At 42.1% G+C, this 20,243-nt stretch overlaps 1 protein-coding gene across 1 annotated transcript in view; it reads right to left on the bottom strand.

Moving 5' to 3' along the window:
- Positions 1-13,442: 13,442 nt before the first annotated feature.
- The window catches only part of ADGRB1 (adhesion G protein-coupled receptor B1), a 357,612-nt gene continuing 350,811 nt past the window's right edge, over positions 13,443-20,243 (bottom strand). The window contains exon 33 of the mRNA XM_054985938.1: positions 13,443-13,640. Within this exon, the coding sequence (XP_054841913.1) occupies positions 13,443-13,640 (198 nt within the window). The remainder of the gene's footprint in view (positions 13,641-20,243) is intronic.

The raw sequence follows: 20,243 nt of genomic DNA, 5'->3' as shown, positions 1-20,243 counted from the left end.
TGCTTTCCTAACATTCAAACTGCTACTTTAAAAATGAATGGCAGAAAACAGAGACAGACAAAAAAACATGTCATTCTCCTGCCACCCTCCTCCCCCGAAACCACCTTACATGCTGCAGAAAAAAATAAAGATGTTAAAAGATTTGACGGGGATTATGGCTGCATCTGAAATTTGCCTCATCTCAATTTCTTCCGGGATTTCAATTTACGCAGTCTTGTATCCAAAGTCAAAGCAATGCATTAGGAAGTCTTGATCATCCCTTTTGCTTCTGAATTTCGTACAAATGCACAATGGTAAAGAGTCCAGTAGCACCTTTAAGACTAACCAACTTTATTGGAGCATAAGCTTTTGAGAACCACAGCTCTCTTTGTCAGACGCATCCTGATGAAGAGAGCTGTGATTCTTGAAAGCTGATGCTACAATAAAGTTAGTTAGTCCAAAAGGTGCTACTGGACCCTTTACTATCTTGCAACTACACACTAAAACGGCTAACTCCTCTGTACAAATTCATGGCCCCTATTCCCCCAGCAGGTGTTGCATGCAGTACAAGCATTGGGAGCAAGGAAGGTGAGTGCCAAGCCCTAGTGAAAGGAGCCCTGACTTGGCCAGCCAGTCAGAGGTAGGCAGGAGATAGGCTTCTGAAGAGACCAAGATCACACCTACCAGGCACTGACAGCCAAGCTACAAGTGACAAATGACACTTGAACGGCAAGCGAGTGGAGGGAAAGTGGAGGGCAAGTGAACAGGGAGGGATACATGCGAGTCTGTTCACTTGCCGTCACTTGTAGCTTGGCCCTGAGTTTGCTCTTTTCTTCACCATCCCTCTGATAGGATTGTGTAGGATTAGCTGGTTGCCCTGGGCATATTCCCTTCCCCTCTGGAGCTTGAGCTAATTTGGATTCCCCCCCTCTCCTATTCTGCATTGCAGCATTTAGAAGGCTGAGATGATAGGGTTTAGTTTAATACAATATTTAATAGGCTGCAACAGGCAGAGTGTGCGGTTTTGTGTGTGTGCATGTGTGTGTGTGTTGGGGGGGATCAAGGATCAGTTACCTTGGTGAGCACTTTGAGGCATCACTTAAAGGGGGAGGAAGACTGACCTCAGATCAGCTTTCCAGGTGCAAAATAGCTCAAGGTGGCATCCCGTACTGCAGTGATCCAGTGAAGGGCTTGAATCGTACGTGAATGAGGAGTTCCATCACACCACGTTCGAATGTCAATTGTGTTCATGTCGAAGTTTGCAGCATCTGTAATGTTGATGATCAAGAACCTTCTTGGGTGATGTTTCTCTGATAAGAGGCATGTGTGCCTGTGTTAACCAATCATGTGGAGTGAAATTCCTATCTAGTTGCTCCGTAAGCTTCTTTACAACATTGTATTTTGGGGATACTGTCACCTACACATTAGTAAGCAATATGTCCCATGTACAGCCACTTTACACACTTTTCTGTCTGTAAAAATAAAATCCATAAAAGAAAAGAAAAATCAACTGGTTTTTGCAACCGGGGTAGTTTTTTTTTAAAAAAAACCCACATGCAATATAAATATATTGAGATGCTGAGGTAAAAAAGCTTTTTCCGAAATCAGTTATTCAGAATTGGGAAATTGTTAAGTGCTTTGGAGAGAGACTTCTCCCTCTTTTCATAGAAAGATGACCGGATCATATTCCACAGAAGTGGTGCGTGTTATACAATAAGCAAAAAGTGTGTGTGTGTAAACAAAATACCCCATTCTACTTTATATGAAAGTGTTTTGAGTATTTGAAACAGGTTCTGGGAATTGCAAAGCATACGGATTTAGCCCACCACTGCAAGATTTATTTTGTATGTGGGGACTTTTCCTACCTTGCAATAAATTTATCTCAAGGAAGTGAATACACATCAGATTAAATTTATGGAGCATTCCCATGCTGTCATTATTGGAATAAGGGGCTGCATAATAAGAATCTTAATGCCACCATGCACCTGTTTGCGCCATCTTCAATTGCATGTTTGCAATATTTTATCACTGCAGACTCTTACATTAGTAATAAAGTGATGGTGGGGAAGGGGGGATGCCCAAAAAAGATGAAGCAAGTGAAAGTAGTAGAATCTTTCAGGTGGGCAGTAGAGATGGGCACGAACCAGAAAAAAACCAAACCATGGGGTTTGTGGTTCATCAAACTTCACGAACCACGAACTTTCATGAACCTGCCCCTGGTTCGAGAACTGGTTCGTGAAAACGTCACATCCAGGTCAGAAAATCTTCATTTCTAGGCCATCATGGTGGTTCGTCAGAAATAGGATCTGACAAACCACTGGTTCACAAACCATGAACTGGCCTGGTTCTTCATGAATTTTGGCTCATATTTTGGTTCATGCCCATCTCTAGTGGGTAGCCATGTTCGTCTGTCATAGAAGAGCAAGATTCAGGTCCAGTAGCACCTTAAAGACCAACTAGATTTCCATGAGATGAACTTTTGTGAATCAAGGGAGTTTTGACTCTCAAAAGCTCGCACCCTGGAAATCTAGTTGGTCTTTAAGGTGCTATTGGATCCAAATCTTGCTTTTTAGCAGGATGTTGCGATTTCAGCACTGAGAAATACTGAGAAAATAGAAAAGAATTCAGTGTAGAGCCAATTTCTGAATCAAGAAAAGAACAGAACTCGGAAAGCATACTTGATGATGTAGAACTAGTATTACTCCACCATCTAATTTTTCCTGAACTGATATTTTGAGGGCAATTTGGAGGCTCCTACCTGCAAGTCTCTCTGAAAAAGTCTATAATGCTAGGAAAAGTGGAAAGCAGTAGGAAAAGAGAAAGACCTAAAACAAGATGGCTGGACTCAATAAAAGAAGCCACGTCCTCCAGTTTGCAGGATCTGAGCAAGTCTGTGAATGATAGGATATTCTAGAGGTCTTTCATTCATAGGGTTGCTATGGATTGGAGGCAACTTGATGGCACATAACGCACACATCTGCAAGGAACAATTGGGAAATTTTGAAGGAATCAAAACGAATTTCAAAGGACATGCCTCTAGAGGATTCCACATATATCCACAGATCAACAGAGCTAATCCCAACTCAAAAGCAAGCCACTTTTTAGAGTAGGGTGGTCCCTATCAAGTGATCATTCCTATTTCTGGAATTCTTGCTTTAACTTCTCATTGTTTTCAAGAGATTATGTGCACTGATTTATCTGGGGAAAACCAAAACCAGTTTCTTCAGTGAAAATAGCCAAACAATCTAAAACAGCCCACTTTTTTCAAAGAGCTGATACAAAACTGGTCGTGACATTAATGGATTGCCTTAACCTACTGCAACAGAATAACACTTCTGATTCCTAAAGAACATCAAGGTTTTTTTTTCTCTTGCTTTTAGCTTTCCTTTGAAGTTCAGCCCTGGAGTCGGTCAACTTAGTTAATGGAACATGCTAGACCAGGCACTCTGCAATTCTGGTCAGCAACTGGTTTTCCTGTAGGGAACACGTTGATATTGGAGGCAGATGTTGTGGGATGTCCCCATATGAAGTTATCCCCAGATTTGGATGTTCTTAATTATGAAATTGTTTGCTAGCGGCACAAAGGTGCTAATAATCTACCATCTCTAAACTTAGTCCAGATCCCAAAGTCATTGCAAAGATTTCAGTTCTTGTTCTTTTTTCCCTCAGAAATGCAATAATGTGCACTGCTTACATTGCAGAGAAAAAAAATAATATAGATACAATAATGCAATTCCCTAATGCAAACTACACACTTGTAAAGAAAAACAAAAGATTAAGAACGACAAACTGAGGAACTCCAGAAACTGTTAATCTGAAAGGACATCTGAGCAGTGAATGGATTAGCAGAAAAAAGGCAGAGAAGAACATCAAAATAGAAAAGGGATATCCATGCCAAACGTACAACACCCGTGGCAATCAGATATGTGGCACAGAAGAAAGAGGAAGACATTAGACAGTGATTCCACACACGTTGGATAATGCACTTCCAATCCTCTTTATAGATCATTTGGAATGGATTTTTTTGTGTGCGGAACAAAAAATCCACCTCAAACGCTTGATAAAGTGCATTGAAAGTGCATTATCCAACATGTGCGGAATCAGCCAATGGCTGAGCACCTCACAGGTGCTTCAGTTGCATAACCATGTTGGTCTGTGGTAGAAGAGCAAGATTTGGGTCCCGTAGTACCGTAAAGACCAACTAGATTTCCAAGGTAGGAACTTTTGAGAGTCAAAGCTTCATATCTGATGAAGAGAGCTCAGACTCAGAGCTCATACTCTGGAAATCTAGTTGGTCTTTAAGGTGTTACTAGACCCGAATCTTGCTTTCCTGACGGGTGCTTTCACCGATGGTGCTATGCACATATAGATTCTGGGTCAGTATTAGTAGAAAAGAGCAAGAGTCCAGTAGCGTTTATGAGACTAACAACATTTGTGGAAGGGTTTGAGCTTTTGTGAGTCACAGCTCACTTCAGATACTCACAAAAGCTCATACCCTACCACAAATTTTGTTAGTCTCAAAAGTGCTACTGGACTCTTGCTCTTTTCTGCCTCTACAAACAAACACGGCTACCGATCTGGATCAGTATTGATATGTTAATTAAGCATGTCCATTGCATCCAGCACATTGCTTCCAATGTGTACGACCCATGAGGTGGACCACCATTTCCTTTTCTAGCATGAGATTTTACTGGACACTTGAAAATTTTAGACACGAGCCCAAGTTTACATATTTTTTGTCTTTTATTAGAAATAAGTCACTTTCATGTGCGCTCTGATAACTGTACAAATGTAAGTGATAAAGACAGAGATTGGGGGTGGGTGGAGGGAACAATTTGGGGTGGGGAAGGGAAAGACAAGAGAACAAATTAACCATAGAAAACTGAGCAGGAAAAAGGAGGGTATCGACAGTTATCTCTGAACAAATGTTTGTCCCCTCGGTTAAACAACACTCTCTTGTGAGTGGGGTGGAATGGAGACAGCTGTGGTGCTGGCGAGATGGTGCAGAAAGAAGGGCACACAGTTTGGCACAAGGCTTAAAATGTTATTGATATGATCACTACCAGAGGTTCTCCCGTGCAAGCAGCAGGTCCCTAGCTCCAGGGCTTCTGCAGGAGAAAATTCCCAGGGCTTGTGTCCAACAGGTGTAATTAGAAGAGTTCTAACACTATGCAATCCCAGTCCTCTGTGCTTTCAGTTTTCAGTAAATTCTCCACCATATGAAAACTACACCATAGTTTTGAATAGGCGATTGTGTTTCTTTAGAGAAAAATGTATCATTTTAAATCAGCACATTGCATTTGTAAGATTACATGGTTAGTTACAACAGAAATTACACACTTGCTGGTTTGGAAAATACAATCCCTGTCACCCCAAAGAAAGAAATAGATTCGAAAGAGAACAGAACTGCTTGTAGATCAAACAGTTGCCTTGGGCAGGGAACGGTAAGGGGGCTTGGTATTTGTGGCTTGCCTTTCCCTTCTTTGCTCCATTCTCCCTTTCCTTTATAAGCAGTGAAAACACACACACACACATAACCAAATCCTGATTTAGACTCTGGTTTCAGCTTCTTTCTTGTTACTATCATTCAGGCACCTACGGGAATGATGGACGAAAGGGGATTCAGTTCTCCCAGATATGCAACCAGCATTGTCAAAATGGATTATGCCATGCTTCTGGTTTTGTTGGAGTCCGTGCAGCTTAGGCATACGCACAGATTTGCATTAATTGCCATATCAAAAAAAAAAAAAAAGAGGGTGTTCTCCTACAAATACCGTGCAAGTGGGCCGAATAAAGGATTTTGCCTCTCACTACGCTCAGAACCCCAAAGGTTTCTATCTGGGCAACTTGTCTCCCTTTTGGCCAAGTCCATAGCCTTCCGGGCCAGTGATTCTAGTGTTTATTGTTAATGTGGAAAAACCTTCTCCTTAATACGATGGTGTCTTGAGAATGCTTTGATGGCAACTCTTTCAGAGGATCACTCCACCAAGCCAAAAAGTCACCTGGTTTGTGCTCAATGCTCTTTGCTTGCGGTTACTATACACAGATATAAGCACTGCTCTGGATTCTATTCTAGATCCTTTAATTCTAACACAGGAAGATTGGATTGGGGTTGTTGAGAAAGGAATTGGATGGTACCATGTCAATGTCTCAGTAGTAGAGATGGGCACGAACTGGAAAAAAACAAACCATGTGGTTCGTGGTTCATCAAATTTCATGAACTCCATTCTCCAGGCTATTTTCCATTATCACATCCAGATCAGCAAATCGTCACTTCCAAGTCAGCAGAAAGTCACTTCTGGGCCAGCAGAAGGTCTGCAGGAAGTCCATCCCTGGTTGCCTAGGAAACTGATTGATCAGCACCAGGCTGTCTGCAGTGACGAACCAAAAAACGAACCAAATGAACCAGCCTAAAGTTTGTGGCGGTTCGTCAGAAATGGGCTCTGATAAACCGCTGATTCGCAAACCACGAAGCAGCCTGACTCATCACAAATTTTGGTTCGTGCCCATCTCTGCTCAGTAGCCTGGAAAGATTTGAGTGCTACTGGAAACTAACAGGGAACAACCCATTTTTTCCTGACCTTTTCATCTCCTTCCACTGCTAGACTTCTTTCAAGCAACTGGAAGCTATAACATGGAAACACCCCCCCCCCCATGTATAAATTGCAAGAGGATTGTACTGAGGTGCACATAAGCCATAGAATATTGATTTCCTTCTTGTACACACACAAAACCAAAAAGGTATTAACGTGAATATGAATTACTCTGGAACAAGGCAAATTGGTCTAGGAGAATGCTTGATTAATGGGATCCATCTGACCTCTTTGAACTTCAATGCATAAAACTAGAGATGGGCATGAACCGCATTACGAACCTCAAAAACCCACGAAAATGGCGATCATGCGATCGTGACCCAGCGGATCGTGATCGGCCACGGCCAATGAACCAGCAGTCGGGAGAGGCCTGGTTCGGGGCGTTCGGGTGTGGTTCGGGAAGCCAGACACTCAGGTGCCAGCAATCTATTCTCCTGGCAATGGAGCCAGGGGAATGCCTGAGCTCTGTCTGCCCTCCTTTTGTCACCCTGGAAACCCGAATGGAAGCCCAGCTTTCCTTAATCAGCAGGGATTCCTTCCAACCACGGAGATGCAAAGCAGTTACAAGTTGGGAGAAGACACCCAGGGGAGGGAGGGGGAAGGGGGTGTTCTGTAGCCATGGACACTCCAATCTCATACCTGCAAACACTGATAGGCAGCTCTGACAGCCAAACACAGACCTTCTGTGTTGCTGAATGGGACCTATGCTTATAAAGAGCCATGGTCTCCCAGGCTGGATTTCAATTTCTGTGAGCAGTGTAGAGAGACAGAGCTTTTGCTTGCCATTTTGGCTTCCACGAACCACAATCCAGTTTGGTTCGGCAACGGGAGATGTTCGTTGCATTTCAGGAATTCGGGATCATGGTCTGCACCGAACCACGATCCGCTGGTTCATTAATTTTTTTTGGTTCGTGCCCATGTCTACATAAAACACAGAATACTTGCATTCCCTTTGAATGTCCAGTTCTTAAAAAGGAATCTGCTTTATGTATAGTCCTCCTTTCTTAGTGAGACTCAAGGTGGATTTCCGACAATAAAACATTTTGTTGCCTTGCTCACATGATCAAATTGACATGGGAACTGCTAAAATGAATGAGCTGTACACGACTTGGTCTCTGAGGAACCTGGGAAGTGGAAAGTCCTGTGATATCTGTGGACATCATCCCAGCCCATATTTGTTTCAGCTAGGGATATCCTCTGCTGAATTCTGTTGACTGAAATTCGTTTGACTTCTTCAAGACTTTTTGATAATTTGGCCAGAAGTTTCAAATTTGCTCCAAATTTTGTTGATGGTGATATTTGGTGACAATTTATGAAGTGTAAGCATCCCTCAGAAACTTAAGTTCTAGCTGATTTTTTGAATCTCCTTAAAGTTCCTCATGGGTTTCGACCCCAGAGGAACCTCTAGATTAAATTTTGATAAATTTCACTGTAGACAAAATTCTATAGGTGTCTTTAGCAGCCGGACAGTTGGGCGTGAGAGTGGTGTAGGAATAACATACACTATCAGCAGAACCCCAAATTACTCAAGAGCTTTATGTGGTACTGAGGTAATGCAATCTCATGCCTCCTCAATAGCCTGAAATTTGTTCAGTGATACTGCACATTGGGACCTGGGCTCCTGTGCTCTTTGATATAGTCAGTCTCTGTGTGTAAAGTGCTGTCAAGTCACAAGCCAATTTATGGTGATCCAGTAGGGTTACCAAGGCAAGAGATGGACAGAGGTGGTTTGCCATTGCCTGCTTCTGGATAGCAACCCTGGATTTTCCTATTGATCACCCATCAAAGTACTAACAAGGGCAGACCTTGATTGGTTTCTGAGCTCTGTTGAGCTCAGGCTAGCCTGGGCTATCTAGATCAGGGATAGTCCATCTAAAACCTGATTAAGTTTGTGGACTTGGTTTAATTCAGCATAAGCCTCTTGAATTCAGTGGGATTAATAGTCTGATCTGTTTATTTTGACTTAACACAGCATGAGAAAAAGCTCTGATCCTCCCAGATTAATTATCTACTGGAGCCTCCGTGGTGCCTACAGGAGGAAGATCATTGAGCTGTCGCAATTTCTTTGCCCACTGAAAATGGTGTACTGGTTACAGTGTGGTGTACTGGTTACAGTGTGGACATAGATCCGAGAGGCCCAGAGGCCATGGGAATTTGTGGGGTGACCTTGGGACAGTCACACTCACTTTCTAACTTACTTCACAGGGTTGAGATAATGATGAATGAAAACTAAAAAATGAAGACGGGGAGAATATGGTAGGCCACTTTGGATCCCCATTGGAGAGGAAGTCGAGATATACATAAAGTAAAAAATAAAGACTCATGGGAGTTTTAGGTTAATCAGGAACTCTGTTTTTCTGCTTAGTTTAGTTAAATATTACTTCTCTTCCGAGGAATTCAGGGCAGAATATGTAGGGTTCCTACCAAGTTTTTTTTCACAGCAACTCTGTATGATAGGCAATGCTGAGACAATACCTGGCCAAAGTTCAAGAGAGCCAGTTTGGTGTAGTAGTTAAAGAGTGGTAGGACTCTAATCTGGAGAACCAGGTTTGATTCCCCACTCCAGTTGAAGCCAGCTAGGTGACCTTGGGTCAGTCACAGCTCTCTCAGCCCCACCCACCTCACAGGGAGATTGTCATGAGGATAATAATAACACATTTTGTAAACCGCTATGAGTGGGCATTAAGTTGTTCTGAAGGGCAGTATATAAATCAAACGTTGTTATTGTTATTATTAAATTATAAGCTTTGTGTCTGAGAGGAAATTGGAACACCGTCATGTCCAACACTCTCTGAACGGCACCACACTGTCTCAACTATTCACACACTACAACATCACAACTCTCCCTGCTGGTATTGAATGTAGTGGTAGTCTCAGGGATGTGGACATAGGTGCATCCCATCTACAGATTTCTGAATCCCAGGGGATATCCTGCACTGATTTGAGCGCAGGTGCAGATTGTTTTTAAACATTAGTCCTTCACATGGCACGTGTATGTAGGACCTTCCTTCAGTTTGCAATCCAGCATGTACTGAAAGGAATTGAGTGAGGTTGGTCAAAAGGGGATTCAACCATATGCACGTGACCCACAGCACTGAATCAGGACCACTATGTCCAAGCTACCCTTGGCTGCTTCCGCTCAGGGGTTTAACTCCTGCATGGAAAGTAGGAACTCCCACATCAGGAATATCCACATGGCATCGTGCTTCTTCCAAGCATGATTCCTGGAGCTTCTCCTTTAAACTTGGGGATGGGGTGCTTTGTAAATCTGGCTCAAAAGGGAATTTAGGAAGTGGCTGTGTGTAGGGTTGCTAGCTCCGGGTTGGGAGATTCCTGGAGATTTGGGGGGTGGCACCTGGGAAGACTTCAGTTTGGGAAGGTGAGGGTTCTCAGTGGGGCATAATGCCACCGAGTCCACCTTCTAAGAGCCAAAACACACGAGAAGAAATACCCAGGTTCAGCACGTGTTCTCTTACCTCAAGGTTTGCCGGGATCTGTAGGCATCCTGGAAGCTTAAAGTTTAGCATTTACAGAGCAGCAGGAAGGGAAATACAGGCGCCTGTATTTCCCTTCCCCTTCCTGCTGCTCTGTAAATGCTAAACTTTAAGCTTCCAAGACACCTACACTTCCCAACAAACCTTGAGGTAAGAGAACAAGTTTAGCATTTACAGAGCAGCAGGAAGGGGAAGGGAAATACAGGCGCCTGTATTTCCCTTCCTGCTGCTCTGTAAATGGTAAACTTTAAGCTTCCAGGACGCCTACAGATCCCGGCAAACCTTGAGGTAAGAGAACACGTGCTGAACCTAGGTATTTCTTCTCGTGTGTTTTGGCTCTAAGACAGCTATTTTCTCCAGGGGAACTGATCTCTGTCACCTGGAGATCAGTTGTAATTCCAGGAGATCTCCAGCCACAACCTGGAGGTTGGCCACCCCAGTTATGGGGAAGCTATTGGGGACACTCCATACATCACCATGAAAGGAAGGGGCTGAGCTGTTTTCCACTTGGTAGCGGACAGCTCTCTAAGGCAGGGCCGTATTATTCATAAGGCTGACTAGACCTAAGCCTAGGGGCCCCACAGGGACTGGGGGCCCATCAATTTTTTTTGCTGAGGCACACCCCCACATAAATGACAATTAATTGATTCTCTTATACAACCTCTATTAATAAGATAATTAACTGCTTCCTTATAGAAGTGAAACAAATTGGCTCTTATATTAAAACAATTATCCATAAATTATATTTTTAATGAATAATAAAAAAATATCCACTTCAAAATTTTACAGTATTGAACAATTATACCCCCAAAATGTGCTCTCCTGAAGAGTTCTACTTGTATGATAAAAATATTTTTAAAATTGTGAATAGAATTCTTCAGGAGACCCTCGAAATGGATACAGGGCTATGTACTGTGATCTAGTACCTACCGTACCAGAGTCAGGCTGTCAGCTGTAGTGGGGTGAAAGACTGAAGTGCCCGAGGGGGCCTGAAATACCTGAAAGCCTTGGGGCCCGGCTATGGGTTAATACAGCCCTGCCCTAAGGCTCACTGTTCCCTAATTTTAGCCCTTTAAAGGGCTTCCCCCTTTTCCCTGCTGAGCCATGCTGTAGCATTACAACAAAGTTCAGAAGTGAAAGCGAAAGTGAAGGGAAAGGGGAGTTCATGGTCATTGTGTGTGTGTCCATCTGTCCATCCATTGTGATCGCTGTCGTGCTTGTATGTTTGGGTAGGAGTGATGGGGGGGAAATGGAGAGGAGTAGGGAGGGAGTTGGCAACAGTGAGTGGCATGAGAGTGGGAGGGTGCAGAGCCTGTCCCTGGGGCAGCATTGTGCTGCTATGTCAGGGATGGAGAGTTGCACATCTTCGTGGAAGCATCCCTCGAGAGAATCCATTGCCCACCTCAAACGTTCCCATGAATAAACGTCCACAAAGCAAAGGATGGGAAACAATATCTTTCATACCAACTATCTCCCTCTGACAAAAGTGATTTTTTTAAAAGATATTTTTCTTATTTGAAAAACAACCAATCCAAAGAAAAGGAACAATGGGAAACTGACAAGAACATTGTTATAAAGGTATAGACAGGCCGGGATAATTTGTAGGTGTTTCTTTGTGCATGAAAAAAGACCTTGAAATTCATCAAAAAAAAGTTGATTTTTTTTTTCTATAAAAACCCTGATTTCTTTCTAAGTTTAAATATTGCTGACCGTTTTACAGCTTTTTAAAAATGGCAGAAATACGTTTGTGGTTCATTATTTCCCCACCAAAACGTAATCCCATGAACATTCCATTTGGAAAACATTCAAAAGCGCTTTATCAATCAACTATTTCCAGCTATCTTGGAAAAAAGTGGCGGTACATCCATTGAGTTGTTGACCCGAATTCTTTTTTTTTTTAATGGTGCTTCAGATTTCAATGTCTACGGTGATGGACTGGGTCAAGATAAGGGAGGAGAAGATATTACCTTATCTCCTGAGTGCAATGGCAAATTCCAACCCAGTGAACAAGATTGTCAAAGGGTTGGCTCCCTCACTTTTTCCTCTGGGGATAACTGCAAGTGCCCAATAGCTTTGCCTCCTTATACAGAACAAATCTACAGAAAGGCGTTTGGCATGATGCGAGTCAAAGAAAGGAAAGCCCTAGGGTTTCAAGTTGTCTTTTTATTGAAGAAAAGAAAAAGAAGAAGAAAAAATAGATTTTTTCCCCCCAAAGTGGATGTTACGCATTGTTTTTTCAAAGTCCTAAGGCAATGTTCTCCATATTCTCAACTTCTCCAGGTCTGTTAACTGGGGATTGTCCACTTTGGGACAGCGTGATGTGGGAAAGGTGTTGTTATCGAGTCTTTGAAAACAAAGGGGAAAAAATGAGGCTATGCGACCCTTTGAACAAAGGCCCACAACGCACTTGTCTATGATCTACTAACAGTCAATATAATGACCTACATTCTTTCATGTTGTTGTTTTTTTTTTTAAAAAAAACCCTCCCCTACCCAGTCAAGGTCTTTAATCTGGAGACAGGTTGAGTGGATCTTAATTGTCTTAAGAGGATCTCTCTTCCTTGATCATACATCACGCTTTGTTTTGTAGAGTTCAGAAAATCCAATATGGAAGAAGAACATGTTGAGGAATTAACCACGGAGACACCCTCTCCCATCCCACTCTTTGTGCCCCAATTTGAAATCCTTGGGGCTGGCTCGTGGAGGGCAGCTAGAGAAATCCAGCTTGACGAAGAGGGCTCTTCTGAAGCGGAGGAGCTCAAGTTCCAATTTCCTCTTGGTGATATTGAGGGGGTGGAAGGGAAACAGGCCTATTTTTCTCCCTCCCACCACCTGCACGAGACCCAACTGGTAGCAGGCTATCCAGTGGAATTGTTGGCCGTGCGCTGCTTGGCACGTTTTCCCGATGTCTCATCCATTCCAGTTGCTACTGCCTTGATATCCGTCGCTGCACCATAACCCTCTCGGTAAAGATCCTCGTCCTTCTGCCGCTAAGGACATCTTTTTTAAAAACCAGAATCCTCCCCTTCCCCCCTTTGCTTTCCTTCCCACCCCCGGCCTGCTTCCTTCGCCCCCAGCCTTTTTCCTTACCTGGGAAAGACCGTATGTCATTCTGCACCTACTGCTACTACGCTCTACAAAGGAATACTTCTCCCAACTCTGTCTGCAGAGAACAATACCAAGATTACGCCGTATTTTGCTTCTTTTGTCACTGTGGGGTTTCAAGAAGAAACCAACAGGCTTTGCTCTCTCTCCGTTTCAATTCCATTTAATTGGTTTGTTGTATTTAAAAATTGTATCTGCTTTGTATTCTGTTTTGTTTTCCAAGGGGGGGAAGAGGAAAAGACACCCTAAGAGTCTCTTGTCTCTTTTCCTCCTCAGACCTCTGTTTGGAGGTCGATAATGTCTTGTCCCACCAGGGGGATTGTCGCTCCCGTTTTTTCCCATTCTACAGTTTTGAGTTCCAAGGGAGATTGAGCAACTGGCTCCATGTCCTTTTTAACCCATGCTGGTGGTGAATGGACCTTCCGAATTCCTTCCCAGGGTCTCTTGTTTGGGGTCTGCTGCTTTTCTTGCTGCAAAGAAAGTGAAAAACAAAGAAAGACGAAATGAATGAGAGTTTAAACACACAAGATCAGAGCAGGACGGCAAGGTTTTAGATGGCCAGTTGGTTTAAAAACCTCGCATTGAATACAAAATTGTTCTTGATTTTAAAAAGGGGGAAATGCACATCGTTTGCAAAAGCTAGAGATGTTGGCTGACATCTCCAATTTTTTTTTTTAATCAGCAATGAGGCCAAAGTTTGCAAATTTCCTGGGTTCCTTCAGATGTCACTTTTTTGGAGTTTGCTCGTCACTTGTAAGAAACAAAACCACCCATTTTTCTTGCATCAATTTTGTTCACTATATGTATGTATTTTTAGTATTAGTAGTTCTTTTGCTGAAATCCACTTTTTTGTAGATATAACCACTGATTTCTCTTATTCTCTTTTTAAAAAGGAACTTCTCTTTCCTTTCTCTTTGAAGAAAACCAATGCACCTTTTCTAACTTCAGCCCGTTCAATTGTTTTATGACAGGGATGAATAAATTAAATAGTACCAGTGCCCACACAGATTGCGGAGCGACACCTGCGCTCACCTCCATCCCCTCTCAAAACTGCCTTCTGCTTTGTCTTTTTAAACTAGTCACCAATCCATGAAAGACCCCGCTCTCTCCTCCCATGACGTCTGAACTTACTCAGAAGCCTTTCGTGAGTCAGTTTGTCAAATGCCATTTTGAAATCTGAACTCTCATCCTAACCTACCTCATAGGGCTGTTGTGAGGATAAAATAGAGGAGAAAAGAATGAGGTAAGGTGCTTTAGGTCCCCACTGAGGAGAAAGGCAGGGCAAAAGAAGTAAGTAAGTAACAGTGAAATCCTAAGCAGAGTTACGCCAGCCTAAGTCCCACTAAAATCAATGGTCTTAGACTGGAGTAATTATGTTTAGGATTGCACTGTAAGTAAGTTAGTAACTAAGTAAGTAAGTGTACAATATCTACTCTCTCACTCTATCTACACGTTTTGACACCGTCCAAGAATTCTGAGATGTTAATTACTATGAAGGCTTATTCTTCAAAGTGTTCACCAATCCTATCTTTTAATCACATATAGTACCAATTTACCCTGGACAGGATAGAAACATGCCTCACCCACTCATATCAGACAGCTCAAAGCTCTGGCATGTCAATGTGGGAGAAGATTAACATTCGAGTATGAGTTTAAGTTCAGAAGCTTTAACCTGCTTCTAACAAACAACTTTCTTACATAAATAACTTCCTTAAGCAACCGGTTACTTCTTCTAAAAACTATCTGTCCATGCTCAAAGTCATAGTTGCTATGGTGCTATTGCCAGAACTCATTTTTTAGACCAATGGGACAATTGTCAAGTTCGCATACCTGCAATAAAGAAAGACCTTATTGCTACTCTACTAGTGGCTGCAAAGAGTGCTATTGCCACTCTTTGGAAGTCAAATTCCAGCCCTTCAATCGACAGTTGGTATGTAAAAATCTGGGATCATTTCATCTCAGAGAAATTACATGATAAAGTCTTTCAAATTGAGTACTTTAAAGAGTCACAAACTTCTTAGAAAAATTGCTTCCATTCCTTGACTATCTTGAAATTAACAGATCCCATCCAGGCTTAAATCAGTTTTATATGTATGCATATGTGTAAGTTATCTTCATGCTTTTTTACGGTTGTTAAATGTTTTTGTTTCTTATGTTGTGTGGCACACAGCTCATTCTCTTTCTGGTATCTACAAAGGAATTGGTTATAACTTATTGCAAGTTAGTGTATTGTGTTTTATTCCAGAGCTTTCTGTAAAGGACAAGTTGTAATCTTTATTTTCTGTATTCAATTTCTAATAAAATCTGTTTTAAAAAAGTTGCTATGGCGAGACACTTTTCTGGATGATTTGACTACCATAAAGATACCGGTTATCATGGAAAATCTACCGGGGGGATATGGGATTGACAGTGATATGGGGAGGGGGTAATAGCACTGTTTTGAAACTGTATTTTTTTTCTATTAAAACACTAACCAAAGAGTATTGTGACACCTTGAAGTGTTCCAAGGGTATTAAGACATTAGTGTTTACGAGGTATCCCCCTTATCCCACACCGGCTCAAAGTGCCAAGGGGGTGGCAACGTATGACTTACCATCTGTGGCTGTCGTACGGCTAAGTGTGTTGGGTTGGGGAAAGCAATGGTGAACTACCCTGTAAAAACGTCACTGCGAGACTCTGCGGATCTCTCTCGATGCGCTATAGGACAGAAAGGCCTGGAGGGAGACGATCTACGGAGTAGCCGAGGGTCGGTCACGACTGTGTGGCTTGGATCGGATCGGATCGGTTTACGAGGTATAGCTGTACCCCCTTTCTTCAGATGTTATAAAAACAGGCTCTTTTTCTTTAAATGGAAGCTGTTGTCACAAATTACATAGCTTACTTTTTAAAGGAAAAAGTATGGGGGGAATCCGGGGGGAAAGCAGAATGCTGGACTAGAATGTCTGATCTGATAGAGCTCCAGAGGAGTTAGCCGTGTTAGTCTGTAGCAGCAAAATCAAAAAGAGTCCAGTAGCACCTTTAAGACTAACCAATTTTATTGCAGCATAAGCTTTCGAGAATCAAGTTCTCTTCGTCAGATGCATGATACAAACTGACAAAGAGAACTTGATTCTTGAAAGCTTATGCTGCAATGAAATTGGTTAGTCTTAAAGGTGCTACTGGACTCTTTTTGATCTGGTAGAGCTATTCTAATGATTCACAGTTAGCCTGGCAGATATCTTTTTCCCGTTTTATTAGATTTATGATATCTAACTGGTTGTTCTCTCCGGTGAAAGTAATAAAAAAACCCAAATTCTCTGGATTAAATTTGCATCTGCTCTGATAACTCCTGGGATTCTTTTTTTCCAGGTTGACTTTGTAACCTGATTCTGAATCAGTGCGAGCTCACCCAGTTGGCCTCCCGTATTGTTCGGTATTAGAGAAGTGCATGGCAATGTCTGCTGCATACAAATCACATTGGCAAAGATATTTGTTTAGAGCAATTCCCTATATCCTATCTCATTGCTTGGCATGCCTGGCAAATGACTCCACTGCAATTGCAAATAATAATGCTGGTACAGAGCAATTGTGCAGTATAACTCCGACATGAGACCATTTAAGACATGCACATAGAGCTATAACTGGATGATCCAAATTAAAAACGTTATACATTTATTTCTCTTCTGGTCGGCATAAAGGTCTTCCCTCCATCTCAGGTTGGGTTTAGACGTGCAGCAGAATATGGTGACAGATGAGTCCCCAGGCAGCAGTATATATTTCTTTTCCAAAAGCAGACTAAGGAACTGCCTTGGGCTAGAGCTACATATGGCAACAGAGGAGGAAGATTCATCCCACTCCAGGGACCACCCAAGACTCCAAGCACATAAGGGTCCCTAGAGAGAGGCCCCCAACCTGCCACTCCGCAGGAGGCTTTGCCTAGAGAACAAGTGGAGGCAGAGAGAGCCAGATGATCCAGAGGAGTTAGCCGTGTTAGTCTGTAGTAGCAAAATAGAAAAGAATCCAGTAGCACCTTTAAGACTAACCAACTTTACTGTAGCATAAGCTTTCGAGAACCACAGCTCTCTTCGTCAGATGTATAACCAACTTTACTGTAGCATAAGCTTTCGAGAACCACAGTTCTCTTCGTCACACGCATTGGACAAACCAGCCAACCTCAGCGCAAAAGAATAAATGGACACAAATCTGACATTAAAAATGGCAACATCCAGAAACCAGTGGGAGAACACTTCAATCTACCAGGACACTCCGTCAAAGACTTAAAGGTCATTGTAGTTGAATGAATGAATGAATTTATTTGCGGTCAGAGACCATAACAATGACAATACATCCTTATCAATCAATAGAATAGTTAAATCCAGCGTAAAAATTTAAAGGACATAGAAAAATACATTTAACATTTGAAATCTTATCTTAAAATGTATATAGTTCTCTGGGAACAGCAGGAATTCTAATATTTAAAACATTGATATTAAAATAGTTAAAATTGTAAAAAGAGCAGGACAACTATGTATGACTATTCTTTTTATTATGGAATTTAACCAAATAGAGACAGAAATTGGCTATTTGCCTGGAGATACTTGGATTATCATCAATTAGTTTCTCCAGGCAGGCCTTATTTGCCTCTGCAAATGGTGTGTCTAAGAGTGGGGGGAAAAACTTGTCCCTATAGACTTGATGGAAAGGACAACAAAAGTACATATGAATAAGTGATTCCACTTCACCAATGGAGCAACGGCAGTGTCTGTCCTCATATGGGATTTTTCTATATTTCCCTTCAATGACCATAGAAGGGATAACTTCACATCGGGCCAGGGTGAAAGCTCTTCTATAAGAAGGGACATCCAAATGAGTGAGATATCTGGCCATACCCATAACATATCTGTAGTTCAACAGAAACCTTCCAAAAACAGGATCCAAGGGGAAGCTGCTGAATTGGAATTCATTTTTGACTCAGTAAATTTTTGACAGTCATTTACATTTACAGATGATTTACAGTCATTTTCGACTGTAAATTTGACTCAGTCAGGCTTGGATTGAATAGAGACTATGAATGGTTATCTCATTATCAGAAGTAACTGATTTCATTATCAGAAACCAAATGATCCCATTATCAGAAGCTACTGATTGCATCTACTCCCCCCCTCCCCACCTATATAGCTGACCAGTTTCTTCTTACCCTCCATGCATCTGACGAAGAGAACTGTGATTCTCGAAAGCTTATGTTACAGAAAAGTTGGTTAGTCTTAAAGGTGCTACTGGACTCTTTTCTAGAGAGAGCCAGGAGTCCTTCAACTAGACACGTTCACCTCCAGAACTCTGAAGCCCCCTCCCTAAGAACTAAGACAACAGTGGCAGAAGTGAAGGACCAGGCAAAGATATGCACACTTAGGATTGCCAGTTCTACTTCGGAGGACGGAGGCAAGCTCTGAGTCTTGTCAGGACCAGGGCTCCAACTGGCCTCAAGACTCATCATTTTAAAGTTTGACTATTGCCGTTTTAACGAGTCCATAGAGATTTTATTCACTGGTAAAGGACATCAGTTTTCCTTTGCTTTGGCAACATTGCAGAGTTCTGATGTGCCTGATTTCATATATCAAACTACACACTGCTACTGGACTGGAAGAAGAGTTGTTTCCAATGGTCCAGACATAACAGCTGGTGAATTCTGAATTAATATTCACGTTATTGATTTATTTCCTATATTGTTTATAGTCTGCCGTTAGCAGGGGCTGTTGAAAAGACTGCAGCAAGTCCTCTTTGGTCTCTCCTGCTTGTAGAGAAGTTAGGAAGGCGGGGTCTCTCTGTAACAGCCAAGCGCCTTCTTCCCCCATAGGCTAACCTTAGTCAAGGTCATGACGTAAATGGCTGATGCCAATTCCATTTGATGTCAATTCCACTTTGTAAATTGCTTTCAGAAACTTTCAGTTGAACACCTGCAGATCTGCAATTAAAATACTAAGTTTGCAATCCTCTTACTAGTGAGTAAGGCTGATTGAACATAGTGGGACTTAGGCCTGAATAAACATGCATAGATTTGGCAGTGCTTCTCTCATTTCCTCAATTTTTTTTGCTACCTTAGTTTTATTCAAATGTGCAGCTGTGCTAATAAGGAGACCTCTAGCATATCGTTTGCTGGCTCCGCACACTGTTATTTGCCATAACGTCCTGTGTTGCTTTCAGAATGCATCTGCTGCTCTGACCTAATCATTATCTTGTAGCCGCATAGTATTTAATCTTTCCACAGCTTCAGCCTCCATTTGAAACTTTAATCTACCTATTACATGTCTATTTCATTCCTCTTCAAAAATGTTCAGAGTGGCTTGCACATTCTTCACAATTTCATTTTATCCTAACAATGACCCTGAGAGGTAGGTCTGAATGAGAGACAGCGATGGCCCAAGGTCACCCAGTGAACTATTGGGCAGGGTCGGGATTCGAACCTGGATCTCCTGAGTCCAAATGCAGAATTCTAACCACTTATACAATGCTCTGTCTCTATAAATACTATGCAATGTAAACTGTATAAAGAGGATTTCCAGTCTGGGTGTGTTAGTTGAATCAATGAAAAATGTAACGTGAAAATTAAATGACGATGTTTTCGTAGCTTCAGACATCACTTCAAGCTTTTTTTTTAATTATTAAAAAGTACAGTTTGTGAGCGGCACATAAAGAACTTCCAATATTATTAAAGAATGTAGGGAAGCAAAAAAAGTATTCTGTATAGAGAGGAAAAAATAGACTAGTTCGTGTTTCCTAGTTTGGTGTAGTGGTTAAGAGCGGCAGGACTCTAATCTGGAGAGCCAGGTTTGATTCCCCACTCCTCTGCTTGAAGCCAGCTGGGTGCCCTTGGGTCAGTCACAGATCTCTCAGAGCTCTCTCAGCCCCACTCACCTCACAGGGTGTTTTGTTGTGGGGATAATAATGGCATACTTTGTAAACTGCTCTGAGTGGGCGTTAAGTTGTCTTGAAGGGCAGTATATAAATCAAATGTTGTTGTTGTTGTAATGATGATGATGTACCTACAAACCTTACTCACACTGAATCAGACCCTTGGAGAGCCAGCTTGGTGTAGT

Source organism: Eublepharis macularius, chromosome 7, assembly GCF_028583425.1.
Source record: "Eublepharis macularius isolate TG4126 chromosome 7, MPM_Emac_v1.0, whole genome shotgun sequence".
Taxonomy (NCBI): Eukaryota; Metazoa; Chordata; class Lepidosauria; order Squamata; family Eublepharidae; genus Eublepharis; species Eublepharis macularius.
The sequence above is the reverse complement of the archived record's forward strand: the minus strand, read 5'-3'. Positions and strand labels throughout refer to the sequence as shown.